Consider the following 20,157-nt stretch of genomic DNA (forward strand, 5'->3'; position numbering starts at 1 on the left):
GTCATTATCAAAAAAAAAAAAAAAGAAAGAAAAGAAAAAACATCAACCTTTGCCCTTTCTGTTCCTTACTAGAGAAAATCTGAACTTCAGCTTCCCTTCACTACTTCTGTTCTCTTGAAACACTTAAGCTCGCTGTTTTGGGCAACTAGACACATGATGGTCCTCCCCACTCCAAACCGTTTTGTTCCCAAACTAAAAATAGTGGATCTTAATATCTGACCTCAGATTCTTCTTAAAATAACTGGTTTCTTTAGTTGCTTAAGTTCTGTGGAGATGGCAGGGAATGGTATCAACTGAATACAGTTGTTCCATAACAGTCACTTTTTTCTGTCTGTTAATGGGAAGGAGATAGGTGAGTAGTTCCTCAAAGGCCTTGGAGCGTGCTACAGGTGACAGCATGAGGAAGAAGTAGCCCTATGTTTATTTCTGTTTAATAGTTATTCTGCCACAGTTTTCTCAGGACATTCTGATAGATGCCACCTCACCTGATTGCCTTGTCTTTTATTTAGAATGCTACTGGGTTTAATTATAACGCTGTTTTTGCCTTCTCTCCTCCACAGATGATCACAGTAGGGTGAAGTTAAGACCTTTACCAGGAAAAGATTCTAAGCACAGCGACTACATTAATGCAAACTATGTTGATGTAAGTCAGAAACAGTCTTATAAACTCATTTCTGAACAGTGAAAGCTGCAGACTCTTGCATGTATTTGAGTACCGCACAGAACTTTCACTAAGAATGCAGCCTGCACACTGTGGAAGGGACTTGAATTATTAACCGGTCTTCCATGACACTTCCTTCATCTCACTTTGTACTGTCATCTTTGAAGGGTTACAACAAAGCAAAAGCCTACATTGCCACCCAGGGACCTTTAAAGTCTACATTTGAAGATTTCTGGAGAATGATTTGGGAACAAAATACTGGAATCATCATCATGATTACAAACCTTGTGGAGAAAGGAAGAGTAAGAGCATCTTGGCTTATTATCTTAATAATGCACCATCAAAATATTTTAAGAGTTCTTGCTGTACTGTAGGAAGTTGACCAGGTATAAAGAGTTACAAAAGAGATACGTGTTTGCTTTGCTCTTATCATGCCTGTGGTCTGGTGGAAAAGAGAGCTAGGGCATTCGAAGTATGGATTAAATGTGCTGATAGAGGTGTGTTAGGAGATTGCTGTAACATGAAGGAATGCGTTCTCTAGTGCGGAGGCTTTCAAAGGAGTTAATGTTTGAGGTGAAAGGACATTCAACCGAAAAGCAAAAAGCAGGAAAGTTGGAAGATGCATATGGTAGCAAAGAAAGTACTAACAGGACAGGATTGTAGAGGAGTGAGAAGCAATGAATGCTTAAACACCTGGCCATCATTAAGACTTTTGCTTTACATTAAAAAAAAAAAATTGCTATAGAGTGTATTGGATTACAAGCTTGGACAATAATAAGGTAGGCTAGAATTAAAAGCTAAGCCTCCAGTTCATTGCTTAAAAATCTACTAGTGCTTCACTTTGATTATAGGATCCCTAATTTTATCTTTGATGGACCCAAGTTGTAACAGAGTCCCGCTTAAGAAAGACCTCCCATAAATCCCGCACAGCCTTCCAAATGACATTTAAATTCCCTTTATAATACATCCTACCCACATGTCTCATAGGTTCAATGAAGAGGTTTCTTTCTTAGGCCCTCTTTAAAGTTCTTCATGTATGGAGAGATGATCATAAATACTAGGCCCATTTCTCAGATGATCTCGCCCACATTTAACACAATTCATTAGCTTCTTCAGAGCTCTCCTCTGCCTTGATGCATTCAGCCCATGAATTTCTTTTTCAGTCAAATAAATGAATGTTTTAAGGTGGTCGTTTGAAATTCACAACTTTTTTCTTCTTACAGCGAAAATGTGATCAATATTGGCCAACAGAGAATAGTGAGGAGTACGGGAACATAATTGTCACACTGAAGAGCACAAAAGTACATGCCTGCTACACTGTTCGTCGTTTTTCAGTCAGAAATACAAAAGTGAAAAAGGTATCGAGGGAACTGGGTGGGCTGGCAGGATGTCTCTCTTTAAAAACCAAGTTGGTTTTCATACAAGTATAAAAAAGTATTTTTGAGACATTTTTTCATAAGTCTCTGGATATACCATTGTATGGTGGGAGAGGTACTGGCAGAGCACTTAATAGAATGTAACTGGCCCAGCCGGTTTGTTGATCTCTTCTTCCAGGAAGTCATTCTCTCAAGTTTTGGTAACACTCAGCAAATACTGTAGCATCTGTTTGTTGATGTCACTTTTTAATTCCAATTTCCTCACAGCTTCAGAGCATTGTTTCCCAAAGAGTGTTTTATTCATAGTCCCATGGATGCTTATGAAAAACCAAGTTCTGCTATTCAGTAAGAATGGGAGATGAATGCTAGCTCACATTTTCCCATTTTAGAAATTTACAGAAATTACAAGTGACTGGAATGATGGAATTAAGAAACCTGTAGAACCGATTCCTGGTGTGACTTACCCATAAACTCCTTTCTATAGTACTACTAATAGCCTGAAAAGTCACACTGCATGGAAATGCTGCTTTTGAGCTGTTTCAGTTTCCAGCTGAAACTCCACTGTCACAGCAATATTTGGTTCTTCAGATAGATAGCTCAGTAATATGGCAATCATTTGTAGCAGTGGGACCTTTTTTGGCATCTTGGACATGTTTAGAATGTTATAAAATAGTAGCCTCCTTGTCCCAGAAGAATGTACATTTACTCAGACTTTATATACATTTTTGGGTGGCTCTGAAGCCCATCTGTGATCCAAGATTAACAGTCCTTTCTATGTCTAGTTATTTCCAAAAATGGCAGAAATACACGAAAATCGACAGCTCTGTATCTGAGTTCTCTCTCATATAGCTGTTGGTCCAAGTGAGCCAGAGCCAATAGACAAAGCATATTACGCATGGGAACCCTTCAGGTGTTTAAACAGGCCCACTGTACCTTCTTCTAGAAACAGCTTAAGTCAGAGATATCAGTAGGAAATTCAGGTATTCTGTATCCTGATAAGAAAAAGCAGAAAAATGAAAGTTTACACACAATGACCTATCAGAGGAGACTTTTCATTCAAAAGGGTTTGTTCTTTAAAGGAAAAGTACTCTGAGAAAGTGGCAGATGCATGAGACCTTGCCTCTGATTCTAGAGATGGAGAATCATCTGACACTTAATATTTACCCTTCACTTCCTGGAGAATGCACAGCACAACCTGTCCTCCAGCTCCAGAAGGTCTCCCTTCTGGAGACAGTGGGCAAAGAGTGAGAATCATAGCTTTTATCTGCCCAACTAGATCATGGGGCAAGTGAGGCAGCATTTAGAAAATGGAGGCCTTGCAGGAAGTTGACCAGCGCTCTGGATAGTTCTAAGACTATGGAGCGTCCAGAAGACCAGAATTAAATGTTCATTCTTGGGATTTTTTTTTAGTTGTAGATGAACACAATATCTTTATTTATATATGGTGCTGAGGAGTAAACCCAGTGTCTCACATGTGCTTGGCAAGTGCTCTACAACTGAGCTATGACTCCATTTCATGAAAAACATTGGGCACAAAGATGAAATAACCTGGCTCAGCACCTGGGGGAATGAAAACAGAGGGCATGGGTCCTAACACCCTTACCTTATTTGTTTCCAGAATGCTCATATGCAGATTAAAGAGGTCTTCTTACATCATTCACAGGGCCAGAAAGGAAATCCCAAGGGTCGTCAGAACGAGAGGGCAGTGATCCAGTATCACTATACACAGTGGCCTGACATGGGAGTTCCTGAGTATGCCCTCCCGGTCCTGACCTTCGTGAGGAGATCCTCAGCAGCTCGGATGCCAGACATGGGCCCTGTGTTGGTGCACTGCAGGTAGAGCCAGCGTCCTTCTCTTTTTTCTACCTGGGATTCAACACATGAAGGGGGCTGAGCAGGAGCTTGGGCCTTGTGAACTTGGACCATGGAAACTCTGCTACTGTTTTGATTACTTGGGCCAAATCTTCCTCTAAAAATGGGATAAATAAACCTGTTAGTCTTTTCAAGTAGCTATATTTCCATCACATTAAGAAATCATTTGCAATTCTGAAAAAAAAAAAATCTGCTCAACTAGATGAATCTCTGGTTTTAATAAAATGATCTTATCAGTAAAAGTTCCTATTGTAAGAGCTTTCCACACCAGAGATTATGGCTTTTCTGTAAGGTTCCTCCTAATATTTACAGTACATATGAAAAGATGTTTTTAAAGTTTCTGGTTTATACATGCCATATAAAATATCTTTTAAAAGGCACTTGGGCTTGGGAAGTCCAGGCAGGAGGATAGCAAGTTGAAAGCCAGCCTTAGCAAAAGTAAGGTGCTAAGCAACTCAGTGAGACCCTGAGTTCAATTCCTGGTTACCCCCACTAAAAAAAAAAAAAGCACTTGGAGCTGGGCACGTTGGTGCACTTGTAATCCCAGCCACTCAGCCTTGAGACTGAAGAGACAGCTTCAGCAACTCAGTGAGATCCCATCTCAAAAAAACAAAAAGTGAATCCTATTTTTTTTTCCTTCAACTAAAATAATTTTAGATGGCTGTTTAAAAATGCTTTGATTACATTTCATTTGCTATTGCATTCTTGACCTTTTGGGTTTTTGTTTGGCTTCAGTATTCAAATGGATGTTCTTATTCTGTGACTGATGTCACAGAGCTGCATGGCATTCTCTCAGCATTTCTTTTGGGCTGTTCTTATAAAATTCTTTCACAAAACAAACCCTTTCCACAAGTTAGAACACATCTTCTACTTGAAATCCCATGAGAACTCTAGTTTTTCACTAATCCATTTAGGAATCACTAAAGTGGAGATAAGTGTCAAACAGCCTAGGTATTGTGCTAGACAGGAACCTTCTGGGGCATTCTGCCCAAACAAGCTTGTTATTCAGTACTGCAGAATTCAGATCTTCCTGGCTATTTATTTAAATCACAATTAAGAAATGCACATATAAGAAACCAAATTTTCTGAATGTACCATTCTCATTCTACAACTGATTACTAAAGAAAAACATCCCTTATTTAAATAGGAACTGTCTAATAATGAGATCATTAGTTTCTTAGATGTATGCAACAGAGGCAGATGTACAGAAAAGGGGTTTATTAAAAGGATAATGCATACTCAGACTTCCTGGGAGAGTTGGAGAACCAAGCGCAAGTTCAAAGGCTGCCCACACAGTGCCTCAGCAGGCCAGTCGTGGTGTGGAAATTGCTGCTGCCATGAGACGCCTCTCAGTCCCTTGCAGCTGGAGTCTCATGCCTTTGCTTGAGCTGCAAGGGAGTCCGAGTGCACACCCTTTGTCTCCCAGCTCCTATGGGAAAGTCTGTACTCCTTGTCAAGATTGTTCATAGTGAGACGTGTCCTAGTGAAGTTTTGAGGTGTAATCTATGTGAATATCCTTTGTCATTTATACTAGGTTATCTAGACAAGAGGGTTATTTCTCATTTCATTAGATACTTGCATTGTGACCATGGATTGGGGGGGGGGGGAATGACAAAGTCCTAGTTGAGTGCCTTCATTCTTTACAGCGCTGGCGTGGGCAGGACAGGCACCTACATTGTGATAGACAGCATGCTGCAACAGATCAAAGATAAAAGCACAGTCAACGTCCTGGGATTCCTGAAGCATATCAGGACACAGCGCAACTACCTCGTCCAGACAGAGGTAAGGAGTGACTGCCAGTGCGCTCTTGAGATTCCAAAAGTTGAGCCACACTGGAGAGACAGATTCATCCTCTTAGGGCTCGAAGGAATTTACAGGTTTGTATTAGAAGATACACTGACCACAATTCCACTCTTTGGATCACAGGATTCTGTTTCGATGTGGATCTTAACATCATCTCAGTAATCAGATAAAGTTGCATCAAGAGCTGTGTTAGATGCTTTGGGAGTTAAACATGTTTTCTGGCCTGAAAACATAGTAGATGATGGGTCTTAAGCCCTCCATTAAGCACACATTCTCAATTGCTGGCTGCATTGAACCACCTGTTCCAGGCATGGTGTGGAATTCTAATGGAAAAGGAACCACCTAGTGACAAATGCTTGAAGGAGCTCACTAGGAAGTCCCTTATGGGAGCAGAGTTAACCTAAGGCTAACTTCGTGAATGGCTGGCTACCTCCACATGTCTCACTGGTGATCACCCCATATCGTACCTTTCAGGAGCAGTATATTTTCATCCATGATGCCTTGTTGGAAGCCATTCTTGGAAAGGAGACTGAAGTATCTTCAAATCAGCTGCATAGCTATGTCAACAGCATCCTCATACCAGGAGTAGGAGGCAAGACACGACTGGAAAAACAATTCAAGGTAGTGCTCTGAAAAACTTTTTGAGCAAGGAAGCAGAAAAACACCTTGCGTTTGGGATCATGTCGTCTTTGCGTTAATGTATAGAAGGAGTATCTACGTAAACACCACCATTATGTATTGGTGGTGTTTAAGTAGATAGTACAGTGCTGTATTGTCTTCTGAGTAATTTACAGCTTTATCCAAACAAACATCATCCTCTGGCCACAAGGTACAGAAGACTTGAATGGTTTGTTCTGGTCCAAAAGAGTATTCAAGATGTTTCTTCTGACCTATGCAATGATACCTTTATTCACAGTGGTTATTTGTAAATATATTGTCCTCAAAATATGCCTTTTTAGAAAAACTAGACCAAAAGAATTTGGAAACTACAAGAGTTACTACTATACTAAACAATACTATAGAAAAGTTAACTTTCCCTAAAATGGTTATTTTTCTTTGGGGACATGGTGAAGTTCAAAGGCAGTTAAAGTTTATATGGACTTGACAGAAGTAAAGGTGGAAAGAGAGACTGTGAGGGCAAATAAATTTAGACCAGAAAAGCTCAAAGAAATAATTGTAACTTACTAATGCCTCCTGTCTTTCTAATTACTGAGTGCCTTCCTATTTATTAGTCTATTCAATTCTTTTTTTTACACAGTGTTCCATAAGTGATTTCTCATTTTGTGTCAAGAAAATTAATCTGCAGTTTTAGTTTTCAATGGTAAGGTTTTCCAGAGTCTGAAACTTTCATTTGACTCTTAGCTGAAGAAATGAGACAGCCAAGCAAATTATCCCAGGTGATATGAAAAGAGATTACTTTCATTGAATCCATTCCTAACAATAATTTTACACTTCTGGCTCTTAATGTTCCTACTACAAAACCATTTGAGGCAATTAATTGTGAGGACACAATTTATCATTTTAAATGTTTACAATGAGTTCTTACAAAATATTAAGTACCAACATTTCATTTGAATCTTTTTTGCAGAATTTAAGAAGAGTTCAGAGACGGGAAAGTGTTACCGTGAAAACTAAAACTGCACAGATTCATCTCATTATTTGCATCTTGACACAATATAAGAAACCACGTGCAAAAAAATAAAAATTGAAAAGACTAATGACAGCGTCCTTAATTCAAAAATCTGAAATCCATAATGTCACAAGTAGAACCATGAGCCTTGTTTAAAATTACCTTCAGGATAGATATTATATACACATACACACACAAATTTCAATCCTAACAACAATTTTAAATTTATAGCTGTTAAACATCCTGGCTATTGTAAAGCCATTTGATTCCCATCTTTAAAATGCAAAATTTTACATATACACAGAAATATATTCCAAAATCCTAAAGAATATGACACTATGTTAGTTCCACCCATTTTTGGATAAGGGAGACTCAACCTGTATTAGTTTGCACATCCCTTTAAAAAAAATTCTCCAAAGAAATCGGCTCAATTGGAAACCAGGTTATTACAGGCACTAATCATTTTAGAACTCAAGAAGGAAAAATCAGAAACTCAATCATGAAAATTACCTCTAAGGTGTATTATGGTAGTAATAAAGCACTTGAAGACTGTACCCATACACTCATTAAGGTAGACCCACACAAAACAGATTGAACTGAACTGATTTTTTTGGTATGGGAGAGTGAACATAGGGGCGTTTAATCACTGAGCCACGTCCTCAGCCCTTTTTCATTTTATTTTGAGGCAGGGTCTCACTGAGTTGCTTAGGGTCTTGCTAAGTTGCTGAGGCTGGCTTTGAACTCCTGACCCTCTTGCCTTAGCCTCCTGAGCCACTGGGATTACAGGTGTGTGCCACCAAACCTGGCTACCGGGCTGATTCTTAATAACGGCTTTAGAACAATGTCAGTTCAACAGAAATGTACCCAGAACTTAAGTTCTTCATCTTCAAGAGTAGAGTCACTTGAATCTTATGGGCCGCTGTGGAATTATGGACAAAATGCACAATAGCAGTAACCTATGCAACAGCAAAACTCCACACAGTTCAATCATTACTACACACAGTCCCTGCCAGAAGCCTAAGGCTGACAGTAGAATTAAGACAAGGACACAATCAAGGTCACAGAAAGACGTGCTACTAGTGAAGCAAGAGAGCATTCTTCAGGGCATAAAAATGTTGTTAGTAATCTTATTGATATTGTTCCAAATTGCCTAATAGGTACTATTGGTTATACCCGTGAATGCAGACTAAATTGTTGCTTTTCTTTCAGCTTGTCACACAGTGTAATGCAAAATATGTGGAATGCTTTAGTGCTCAGAAAGAGTGTAACAAGGAAAAGAACAGAAACTCCTCCGTCGTACCATGTAAGATCTTAACAATCAGTCTGATTAGTTCAGTGTGTTGGTATCTTTTTAAATTGGGTTTCATATAATCTGTAAAGAGGCAAATGTTATGTTGAACTGAGTCAAAGTGGAAGGGTGGCTTTGGTGCCAGCAGTCATCCATCTGATGTGAACTCAACATTTCTCGGTGAGCAGAAGATAATCTCAGGACACAGTAGAGGACATTATGGGTGTGCACTATAGACACAGGCATGGCTGCTCATTGGAGAGGTGAAGAAGGCCCCTGCTTTTATAAGCCTTTAATGGAAAAAAAGAGCAAAGTATACTTTTAGGAATACCAAATCTCAAACCCTCTCGCATGTCTGTACTGTATAGTCTCTGAGCGATCTGCTATGAAGACCTCTTGCACAGTAAAAAAATTTTGATTCCTAAAATGTTTATCCTGAGCATGTGCAATAAAATTTCATTTTACATTGTTTTAGCTGATAACACTTTTAGCTTCTTTAAATATATAGGTATAAGTCTTGGACAGGGAGCCAGGGGATAAGTAAATCTCAGAAAGAGCTGTTGGTTCCCATTTATAATATGGTGTTATTTTTTTCCATGTGATAGCGGAGCGTGCTCGAGTGGGTCTTGCACCATTGCCCGGAATGAAAGGCACAGATTACATTAACGCTTCTTACATTATGGTGAGTCAACAGCCCATCAGACATAAAGTCCATTAAACTGAAAGGTGTTAAAAGAACAGATACCACCTATGCCACAGATTCTGGTTTTGAAATATTCTGTGTAATATCAAACAGATTGCTGTATCTTGATATTTTTAACCAGACTATGGGACAACAAAAATAACTAAATGAAGCAAAATGCTTCTTAAGGAATTAATGTTGAAATTACAGTTAAAACAGCAGGGGTAACTTGAAGTGAATTGCACTTGGAGAGAAAATTGTATCGTGTTAGCCGAAGTACATCAAAGAATTAGACAAATGTATTGAATGCTTTCCTCAGTTATTTTAGTAGGGTCAAAACAGTGCTGTTTTGTTTCAGGAGTATATTTTGTCATGTCATAAAGTTAGAAGCGAACCCTCATAATCACTGATTTTTCCCTCTTCCTAACTGAAGGGCTATTACAGGAGCAATGAATTTATTATAACCCAGCATCCTCTGCCGCATACTACGAAAGATTTCTGGCGAATGATTTGGGATCATAATGCGCAGATCATTGTCATGCTGCCAGACAACCAGAGCTTGGTGAGTACAGCACATCTGCTATATATTAATGAGCCCGGGAGGCTACAAACATAAATTACTCTGATACCTTGCCACAGGGCTGTACTGTCTGTAGGTGCTAGGGAGGAAACTTAGACTTTCTGTGGGGGTTCACTTCACTTATTCCTGTGTGTTCCATTATTTCTCTAATGCTGATGACATTACCCTTCAGTTGTACTCTATGTGGTGGAAAGTTTCAGAAAAAGGTGACTTTAGACTGCTGAGCTGCTGTACGTCATATTTCATGTATGGAATCTGTAACTATGCTTACTCTCGATATATTAACCCAGTGAAGCCTCACACCATCTTTAATGACATAAGTACTACTACTCTCATCTAGTAGCTGAGAAAATAACTGACTTGTCCAAGAGCATGCACGAACAGTTAGAGCCAGGATTTGGATCTAAGTCATCTTGCCTTCAGAGTTCATGCTTTCAATTGATTGTTTCTGAACAACAACAACAAAAGAATCATATCAGAAGTACTACTAATATATCAGGGTCAGACCCCCTGCAGGGAAGAGAGGCTTTGGGGGTCCCACTTAAGATTTTGACTAAGCTACAATTTCTTTCCCTACTTTAGTCATTCCCTATGGAAGCCTAAACTCTGTAAGCGATGGGTGAACAAATTTATAAAACAGATTTACACATTTCTGCTTAGATCTCCTGCATACTTAACTTTCAGAATTATCTGGGTCTTAAAAGGTTACTATGTGGACATGTGAACCCACAAGATAAAAACAATGAGGCTCTGCCTCCATGAGTGTCAGATTAATGAGTTTTTTAATCAAGAAAGAACAGCCTGTGATTGAACCCCTAGTCTCCATGACATGCGTTTGACTGTGTGCCCAGTCAGTAGGAACTTCTTCACTTTGTCGCATTTTGCTCCAGCTTCAGAATACCAAGGCTGCTTCTGTATGGTGGAATGGCAGTAAAGTTGAGAATCAAAAGCTGGAGTGTAAATTTTCAAATTAGCTGGCAACAAGGGTCTATTCAGTTTGGCATGTGGAAATTGGAGGCTTTTAGGGTTGTTAAAACAGTCATTTGTTGGATGAGTCAGTATTTTCTTATTGTCACTTAACAGAGGACAGGCACCATAAAGTATCTACCAGGAGCTCTTTTGTATGGACTGGACCCAATAATAAGGGGTACATGTTCTATGGACGGCAAAGGTACAGGAACCACTATCGAACGCATCTATGTCTCCGGGAGGCTGGGCTAGAATAAGTGTCTGCTCTCAATTGTGAGATTAAGAGTTTCATCATTGCACAGTTTTTCTAAAAATGAGCTCTAGATGATTCTTATTATTGCTACTTGTCTCTACCAAAACTGTTTAAGACAATAATCCTATAAGTAGCCTAAAAGTCACTGGTTCCTAACTCAGAAAGCACTGTTATCAAGGCTTAGACATCTTTGAACTGTATTTGACAGCAAAATAATGACTCCAGAATGCCTGCTGAATTAAGAAGCAGTACTTGATTTCTTAGTCTTTCAAGATGAATAATTATTCCCTAGTTTGATTTCTCCATTCCAAAGTTTTCTTCTGCCTTTCCTTCACCATAGTTAAAATGTCTTTAATGTCCTTTAGTTAGGTAATTTACTATTCCTGTTTCTTCGAGGTATGTAGTTTTTTTATTCCCCCTTTTCAGACATGGAAATTAAGACTCAGAAAGACTAACTTATTTGGGATCACATCCGATCTTAGTCCTATGTTTAATCTGTGTACATTGTTTAAATTTAGATGCCCTGCTCATCATTACTTTATACCAGGAATATCTGTTTATGGGGCCATACTTCCATTTCCTTGGACAGAAAATATAAACCCACAACAGTTACAGACTTCTTTTGTATAGACTAAACCCAATTGCTAATCTGTTTCCCCTTATGCTGAGCTTTAAAAATAAAAATGTACTTGGCAATAAGCTACATTGAAACTTGAAAGGGTGATAAGTCTTATTGGACTGTTGGCTCATTTCTAATGCAACCATGTAGGATTAAACAAAGCCTTCTTTGTTTTGAACATTATTCAGAATTATTTCTGACTTCAATGAGAGTAGCTAGGCATTTTCAGGAATATGCCCATAAATATGTACATAGTACAGGCAAACTGGAATTTGTCATTTGAGTTAATTAAGAAAGTTAATTGTTACATAGGTTGGAGAAGATGATGTGTGCCTGTCTCCATTTTCTTAGGCAGCTAATGTAAAGTTGAAGGACTTTCTGCGTTATCCCCCTTGAAATGCTGCTGGAACTAGAGATCAGAATAGCTGTTGTGGGAAACAACACAGAGAGGTTCTAGTAAGAAAGTGAAAACTACCACATCACCAAGAACCTATCCAAAGAAAATGACATCACCACCATGTAAAGATATCTGACCTTCCATATTCACAATAGCCAAAACATAGACGCTACCTGAAATGGTGTGTTTTTCAGCCCCCAAAAAAGACACAGATCGTGCATTCGCCACATTGAGCTTGGAGAACATTATGTTAAGTGAAAGAAGCCAGACACAGAAAAATATTGCACACTCTCTAAATGTTTGATTTTTTTTTTAAAAAATTAGAGAACAAAGCAGTATTTATAGGGGAAGGAGAAGTTTGTCAAAGGATACAAAGTAGCAGAAATGTGGAATGGATAAGTCTAGGAACTAAAATTGAACTCAATTTATGCTGTTGTCACAAAAAAAGGTTTTTGACCATAGTAACCTTTTTACTATGTGTATCCCATAACATGATGTTGCATTCTTTGTAGAATAAAATTTATTTTTAAAACATTCTTTATCTTACTACCATATTGTCAAAATTAAATAAGATAATGCTTGTGAACATCCTTTACAAAATATTCAACTATAGATTTTTTTACTAACATAATTCTTAGGAACTAACAGCATGACTTGGGTACTTAACCAATTATAAACTAATAAAATTAACTGGCCTACATCCCCAGCCAGTGTTTTGGGGGGTTGTTACAATGACATGTGAGAGGTGCTGGGAAATGGCTCTCAAAATGTATTTTATAGTGGACTACAATCACCACTGAACTCAGAATTATATCCCTTCCTAGTCATGCTAACTGGAAAGGTATGGGAAATGGCAAACTTAAGAAATAATTTTGCAAGACAATTTAAAAAAACAAATGTTTGACAACACTGCAAGATAGGGGAAAAAAAAACGTTTTTCTTTGTTCCCAAAGGCAGAAGATGAGTTTGTGTATTGGCCAAGTCGAGAAGAATCCATGAACTGTGAGGCCTTTACTGTCACCCTTATCAGCAAAGACAGACTGTGCCTCTCTAATGAAGAACAAATTATCATTCATGATTTTATCCTTGAAGCTACACAGGTAACTGAAACCTCAGTTCCTCTGTAATAGGCATACCTAGGCCCTGGATCATTCTTTTAAGTAATAATGGAGTAATTTGCCACCCTCAAGACAGGCCCAGGCATTTGAGTAAGACAGTTTTAAATATGTACATTTCTTTTTTTGATTCCTTCAAATACGTGCTTTTTCCAGCGGGCTAGGTGGAAAGTAACAGTGCATGCTACAAATCTGTCTGTTGACCTGATTATAAAAACAATTAGAGCTCAATATTTTCTTTGCCATCAGAAATGTAAGCCTTGCAATGTGTTACAGAGCCAATGATGGATTTTTTAGTAAACAACATTTTTTAGTGTATAATAAGTACTTTCTTGTGACAAGAATGGGGGGCTCTTCAATTTCAATAATGATCACTTAAACCCATTTTTCTTTAATTTTACAAATCAGAGTAAGGAATAAAGCCTCTTATAATTTACTGTCACTTGAACAATGATATTCTAGCATGACCTGTTCAATTTTTTTTTTTTTAACCAGCTACAGTTTGGTCAACCTGACATTGGTTCAGAGTAACCTATAGCTTTTCAGTGAGCAAGTTTCATTCAGTTGACTGATAGGAAACAATAGACAGGCTGTGACTCATGTCATATTGTTTACAGGATGACTATGTCCTAGAAGTGCGGCACTTCCAGTGTCCCAAATGGCCCAACCCAGACGCCCCCATAAGCAGTACCTTTGAACTGATCAATGTCATCAAGGAAGAGGCCTTAACAAGGGATGGCCCCACCATTGTTCATGATGAGTATGTATCTATTGTTTATTTTAAAATCCCAGACCCTGCAATGTATGTTAAAAAGGAAAGCAGAATTTTTAAAAGCTACCCTCCCTCTGGGATTACTTTTAATGTGTACTTGCACAAAGTGTTATGGTTCTGTTTACATTTCAATAATCACATCATTATTTATTAGCTATTTACATTGGTTGAATAGTTGCATTTATTTTAAACTCCTTAGACTGAATTTCAGCAGACATTTTTCAGAGAAGGAGCCTTTTAAAAGTATGATTTAGTTATTTAATAGTGATAGTTATTAATAATGATGTGGTTTAAGGTTTATAGCACTGTTCTGGGGGACTTAAAGAATATGAATCTCACCGAGAACAAATTACTTGTGCCTGGTCTCGGGGCTTCTGAAGGTCAGAATGGTATTCAACCCAGCATCTTTCCACTTAAATAAGGAAAGGGTCATCAAGTATCTTATGGAAGAGTCAAACTCTTGAAAGCTAAAGTTAACTTGTCAGTCAATTGCAAAACCCTGCATCTTTTAGAATCATACCACCCTTTAACTAGTGTAGAATCAATTATCCATCCTCTTGAGTTCCAAGGAAGCTCCCTAGATCAACAACTTCTCAGTATATCCCCTCTATGACCAATTACTAGCCAAGTGTGATGGTACATGACTATAATCCCAGCTACTTGAGAAGCTGAGGTAGAATGATCCTAAGTTCAAGGTCAGCCTGAGCAATTTAAAGAGACCCTGTCTCAAGATAAAATTTTAAAGTGCTGGACATGTGGCTTGGTGATAGAGTGCTTGACTAACATGAGGCCTCAGGTCCAATCCTCATCACAAAAATTAAAAATAGTGACTTCCAATTTATTAGCACCTTCACGATTAGCAAGATTAAAAAAGCATCCTAGTTGAAGTGTTAACTAAATAACACACTATCAGTGTTTAAATGAGGCAGCTGCTTTGGATCCAAGAAACTCTGTCCTGTAGTTTCAGCATGAAATTAGGGCTGCTTCTAGAGCCCCACCCGTCTAGATTGACTTTTCAAATGTATTGTGACCTAAAGTCATTAATGCAGTTAATCTTATATATCATGATGGGGAAAGAAAACCACCCACAACAACCAGCAAAACACTAGACAGAACCATTTGATTCACTTGTCTGTTTAGCTTTTATGTCACCTCTGGAATTAATCACATGAAGCTTATTCTTAGCCCGAAACAGGCAAAGAGCAAATTAAGTCAAGCCCAATGGATCTGCAAGTGTCATAGAGGCAGACACTATGAAAAGCCACTGCCAAAATATGCTAATTAATTTCTCTATCATCTATGGGAGATTCATTCATTCAACAGATATTACTCAAGAGCAAACTTAGAATTTTTCAACAGTTGCTAGCACTAGTGCAGTGTCCTAAAACACCAGATAACTTTCAGTTTCCACCTTATATATTTTTGGTACCTATAAACATCCCTTCCTGGTGGCCTGCACCTTCCTCCAAACTCATCATCCCCACTCCTGTCTCCATTCACTTAGCTGCACAAACCAGAAACCCATCAGAGCCTTCTTGGGAGTCTCCCTCGCCCCCACGAATTATCGCTATACATTCTTTAAAGATTATTTTCAACATCTTTTGACAACCTAGTTTAGGTATGCATTTCCATGTGCCATCCCAGTCCTCCACTGAAGACTTTCCTGCAGACCACCTTGTCCCTTTTGTTTAACACACAGTCCAAGAGTCACTTTTCGAAACCATCTCCACAGCTGGTAATGTCACATTCTCAGTCATAGTATGACATGATACATAGGAATAACTTTGAGCACTATTTGTGTACATGGCCTGTTGCTCTAGAGGGTGAAGCCCAATGCCTGGGATATAGTGGATGCTGGATAACTATTGTATGAATGCGTACTTCACATTGTTATGACTTGAAAACTCTTAAGAATACATGCCCCTATGGGAATTATATCCACAGAGCCTTGTTAAGTCATTTTTTCTGCAAACTATAAGATCAATTTACAGGATGTTTTTAAGCTCTGTCCAAAGTAAGAATGACCACTCTTGCCTTGCATGCATCCAAAGAATCAACCTTATTATACATAAACATCACAGTACTGATTTGGTCTTCATAGACATAACACCTGTTCTCAAGTTATAGACCAGATGGAAGGCATTTTCCAGAGGATAAAATTCCTCACCAAAAGTCAACTTTTAGAGAACAAGTGGAGCTTAAAGGCAAACTGATGTACTCTCAGCATCCTCTATTCACTATCATTCCTGTAAGTTTTTAAATAGCCTATGTAGACAGTTAATTGTAGATTAGACCACCAGCCATATCATCCCCTTTACTCACAGAATGAGAAATAGTTTCCTGTGTAAGTACTCGACCTTAATTATTCACTCTGGAGGTACATCTATCTTCCTATTGGATGTCACAGCAGTTCCCAAAGTGTGAGTTGAGGACCACTGGGGGAAGGGTGGTGGCTTCAGGCCTTTTCAGGAGACCCAGGCAGTCAAAACTGTTTTCCTATTAAGACACTGGCTGCCCTCACAGAGCTACTTGACATATGATGAGATCTTCATTCCATTCTCAGGATTAGCAGAATGTGTGCATGTTCTTGTATCTTAACATGTTTTCAACATAAGTCAGTGCTTACTCTACTAGAAATTTATCTAGCCCACATAAGCAAAAGCTCAATAAGTACCCTTTGGATTTGGTCCTGAAATCAAAGAGTCTGTTTGAATAGTGTTCTATTTTGTAAGAAATGCAGATTCCTCTCTGTACCCACTAGTGCAAAGATACACACAAATCACAGCACATTCACTTATTTCCATAATCTCAAAATCATCTCACTAAGAAATTTTATGATCTCCACCCCATGTAAACAGGTTAGAGTGAATTGCCTAGGAGCTGTGTAGACTTCTAGTGTCAGGCAGAACCAAGTCCATAATTAGTAGGTTCTAGCGTAATATGGAGACCCCTTGCTAAAAAAATGAAGAATCTCCACCTGGCAAATGCACAGCATTACACCAACTGCAGGACCAGGTCCATTGAGGCAAAGGGCCCTATGCAGTTCATAGGAAGCTAACCCTAGGCATATGCAAAGTCACACATTGAGTGAAATATTATATGGTGTGTGAGTGTAAAGAATGGCTAAACGAGGGAAAAGCACACTCCATCACAAAGATAAGGATTGTTATCCAACTTTTCTGACTGGCTCTAAAGAGCTAAAGGTGGGGGCCACTGAGGTTATTACACTAGAACCATTCAGAATAAGTGAAGTTCAAATACTATGCTAACATAAGGTCAACTCAATACAATTTGAAATCAGAGGAAAAAGAACATCATGACTAATAAGCAAAAAACAACAAATCAAAGTTCACAGAGTTGATTAAAATAACATGCTCAGGGATCTATAGGAAGGTTTCAGGAAAAAATATTATTTGTAAAATTAAAACCTAAGAGATAGGCTCGTAGTGGAATGTGCTGAGCTAAAAATCAAACCAGGATATGGAAGCTAAATACAGACATCCTAACATATGCTTGAGAGGTGATCTTCAGAGAGACAAGACAACAAAGAAGTAATGACTGAGGTTTTCTAGGCATTGAGATCTTCAACTGAAAGATCAGGATAGGATACTTTTCAAAATTAACCTTCCGAGAGATTTGAAAGCCACAGCTATTCTGATAGCATCAGAAAGAGGTCTGTACCCAGAAGAAATTGAAAAGACTGTGAAGTGTCTCTCCTTACAAACACTTTAAACAACAAAAGCCAAAATTTGTAATTTCAGTTCATTCCTAAAAAATTGGATGCCATACATGGCCACACTTGTTGATTACAATGCATTAATATTATTAACCCACATTGAAATAAGATTCCCCAATCCTTATGCCTAGAAGCTGAAAGTCTTACACTTATAAATAATTCATGGATTAAAGAGGTAACCAAAATAGAAATTGCAAAATGCTTAAGACTACATGAGAAAGGCTTTGCATTTCAAAAACTTGGGGAGGATGAAACCAAAGTACATTCAGGAGAAGGAAAAAAAAATATGTGGCCCAAGTTACATCTGTTAAAGATAAACAGCTTTCAACTAAAGAAGCCCAAAAATACAAGGAATTAAGCAAACAGTAATGAAAGAGGAGGAGCAAGTAAAATTTAAGCACTAAAGTCTAATAACAACTTTGGCAAATGTGAAGGAAAAAAACGGAGATAAATTTAGGTTTAAAAAATAAAACCACCATTTTCTGAGTTACATTGAGAACATTTGAGAATTGTTAATAGTTTTGTACTAAAATAATTATGAATAAAATACCTGGATTGTGTCAACATGGGAGGGGAGGACCCAGATGAAAGTGGAGCATCCCTAAGCCAGGTGCGACTGAATGATGGCTACATGAAGGCCACTGTACTGTTGTATATTTGTGTATTTAACAAATAGATATTTATTGACAACTGTGACTTTAAGCCTTGATGATATGCATATTAAGATAATGTTTGCTGAACACACAGTATTGCCCACCTCTGCTCTTAGCCACTGACATGCATCAGCTGAATTTTAAGCTCTATTTAACTATGAGAGCTTAACCAGCTAGTGTACCTGAACATGCCCTGCTTTTTCAGCCTCAGATCAGGATAATAATAGTATCCACACCATCGTGTTATTGGGAGGAGTAAGTTGGTACATGTAAAATACCTAGAGTAGCACCTGGCACATAAATGATTAAAATTTGAAAAACAAAAAGTTGTTATCCAATGTTAGGACCCACAAAGTCCTAACTGAGGCTACATCTAAACAGTAACAGATAAGACTTTATGCAAACCTGATTAAAACAGACAAGACTGGCACAAGGAAAAAACAAAGGCTAATCTTACATATTTGATTATGGATATGAAACTTTAAATTGTCTAATAAAACCCAAATATAGTCAGAGAGTGGCACATTATAAAGTAAGATTTATTCTGATGATGTACTGCTGGTTAAATGTCACAAGAAATCTATTAGTAAATTCAGGACATTATGAAAGGGATTCCAAAAAGTTAATGGGAAGCATTCAATACTCTTGGCTAGCTAACTAAAAATGGTAAATATTTATCAAAAAGCCTAGACCAGTTACTTTTATTTTTTAGTGAAAACTTAGGCTCTTCTTTTTATGGTCAAGCTTCCAAACCAAATTTTGCTCTGTGACTGAATACAAGCTCAACTATAAACCAGGATGGAGTGGGGTGAAAGGCTAAAAATATCTGTAAGTGAATGTATAAGTGAACATAATATATGGGCTTGGGGCGTAGCTAAAACACATGTTTAGCATGCATAAGGCCCCAGGTTCAATCCCTAGCACCAAAAACAGAAAAAAATTTGTAAGATATTTAAAACACTAAAAACAATGTGAAAGAAATAGCCAAAATTATTATGGAAAACGATCAGATGTAAAAATTTAAGACCTACAGGCATTCAAACGTGGACTAGCATAAAAAATAGAGAACAGAGTTCAGAAACAAGCTGCATAAGTGAGAATGTAATATCTGAGAAAAGATCAGAGTATTTAATAACAAATGTTGGAAAGTGGTTATCCATTGGAAAAAAAAATAACTAAAGTCAGATCATCAAGACTGATGAATTAAGTAATTAAACAAAATAGAAAATACAGAATTTTTAAAAAATATTTTTAGTTGTAGATAGCCACAACACGTTTTTCTTTGGCGGGGGGGGGGGGTGAGAGAGAGACTGCGGCAGTCAACCACAGAGCCAAGTCTTACCGAGTTGCTTAGTGCCTCGCTTTTGCTGAGACCAGCTTTGAACTCGCAATCTTCCTCCTGAGCCTCTGGGATTACAGGCATGTGCCAACATGCCTGGCTCACAATGTCTTTTTTTTTTTCCTGTGGTACTCAGAATGGAACCTAGTGCTTCCACTTGCTAGGCAAGCACTCTACCACTAAGCTACACCCCCAGTCCCAGGAGAATACCTTTAAAATACTGGGCCAGGGAAAGCATTAAAAATGTCAGAAGTTAAAAAATTGATAAACTTGATTGTATCAAAACTATATACTCCAATATAATAAAAAAGAGCACAATGGTAAGAGAATAGGGGGAAAATAGTAGCAACATATACTACAGACAGTATAAAATGACTCCTATAAATACATTTGAAAAAAAACAAACCTAATA

The 20,157-nt window shown here is 38.1% G+C and overlaps 1 protein-coding gene and 1 long non-coding RNA gene across 5 annotated transcripts in view; one reads left to right on the forward strand and one right to left on the reverse strand.

The window, feature by feature from the left end:
• The window catches only part of LOC107149664, a 24,710-nt gene extending 18,393 nt beyond the window's left edge, over positions 1-6,317 (reverse strand). The window contains exons 1-4 of one of the 2 annotated variants that reach the window (XR_007346893.1): positions 6,180-6,317; positions 5,149-5,601; positions 3,641-4,006; positions 1,638-3,029 (exon numbers count right to left, since the gene is read on the reverse strand). This is a non-coding gene — a long non-coding RNA (uncharacterized LOC107149664). Of the gene's footprint in view, positions 1-1,451; positions 3,030-3,640; positions 4,007-5,148; positions 5,602-6,179 lie in introns of those variants that run through there. The other variant, XR_001504437.2, reaches the window with a different exon arrangement.
• The window catches only part of Ptprg (protein tyrosine phosphatase receptor type G), a 708,054-nt gene that overhangs the window by 680,837 nt on the left and 7,060 nt on the right, over positions 1-20,157 (forward strand). For all 3 annotated transcript variants that reach the window (XM_048801208.1, XM_015494493.2, XM_048801209.1), the window contains 11 exons: positions 561-643; positions 829-963; positions 1,885-2,019; positions 3,701-3,873; positions 5,556-5,691; positions 6,187-6,333; positions 8,552-8,645; positions 9,236-9,312; positions 9,746-9,874; positions 13,084-13,230; positions 13,863-14,005. In XM_048801208.1, the coding sequence (XP_048657165.1) occupies positions 561-643; positions 829-963; positions 1,885-2,019; positions 3,701-3,873; positions 5,556-5,691; positions 6,187-6,333; positions 8,552-8,645; positions 9,236-9,312; positions 9,746-9,874; positions 13,084-13,230; positions 13,863-14,005 (1,399 nt within the window). The remainder of the gene's footprint in view (positions 1-560; positions 644-828; positions 964-1,884; positions 2,020-3,700; positions 3,874-5,555; positions 5,692-6,186; positions 6,334-8,551; positions 8,646-9,235; positions 9,313-9,745; positions 9,875-13,083; positions 13,231-13,862; positions 14,006-20,157) is intronic.

This window comes from Marmota marmota, unplaced genomic scaffold, assembly GCF_001458135.2.
Source record: "Marmota marmota marmota unplaced genomic scaffold, marMar, whole genome shotgun sequence".
Classification (NCBI taxonomy): Eukaryota; Metazoa; Chordata; class Mammalia; order Rodentia; family Sciuridae; genus Marmota; species Marmota marmota.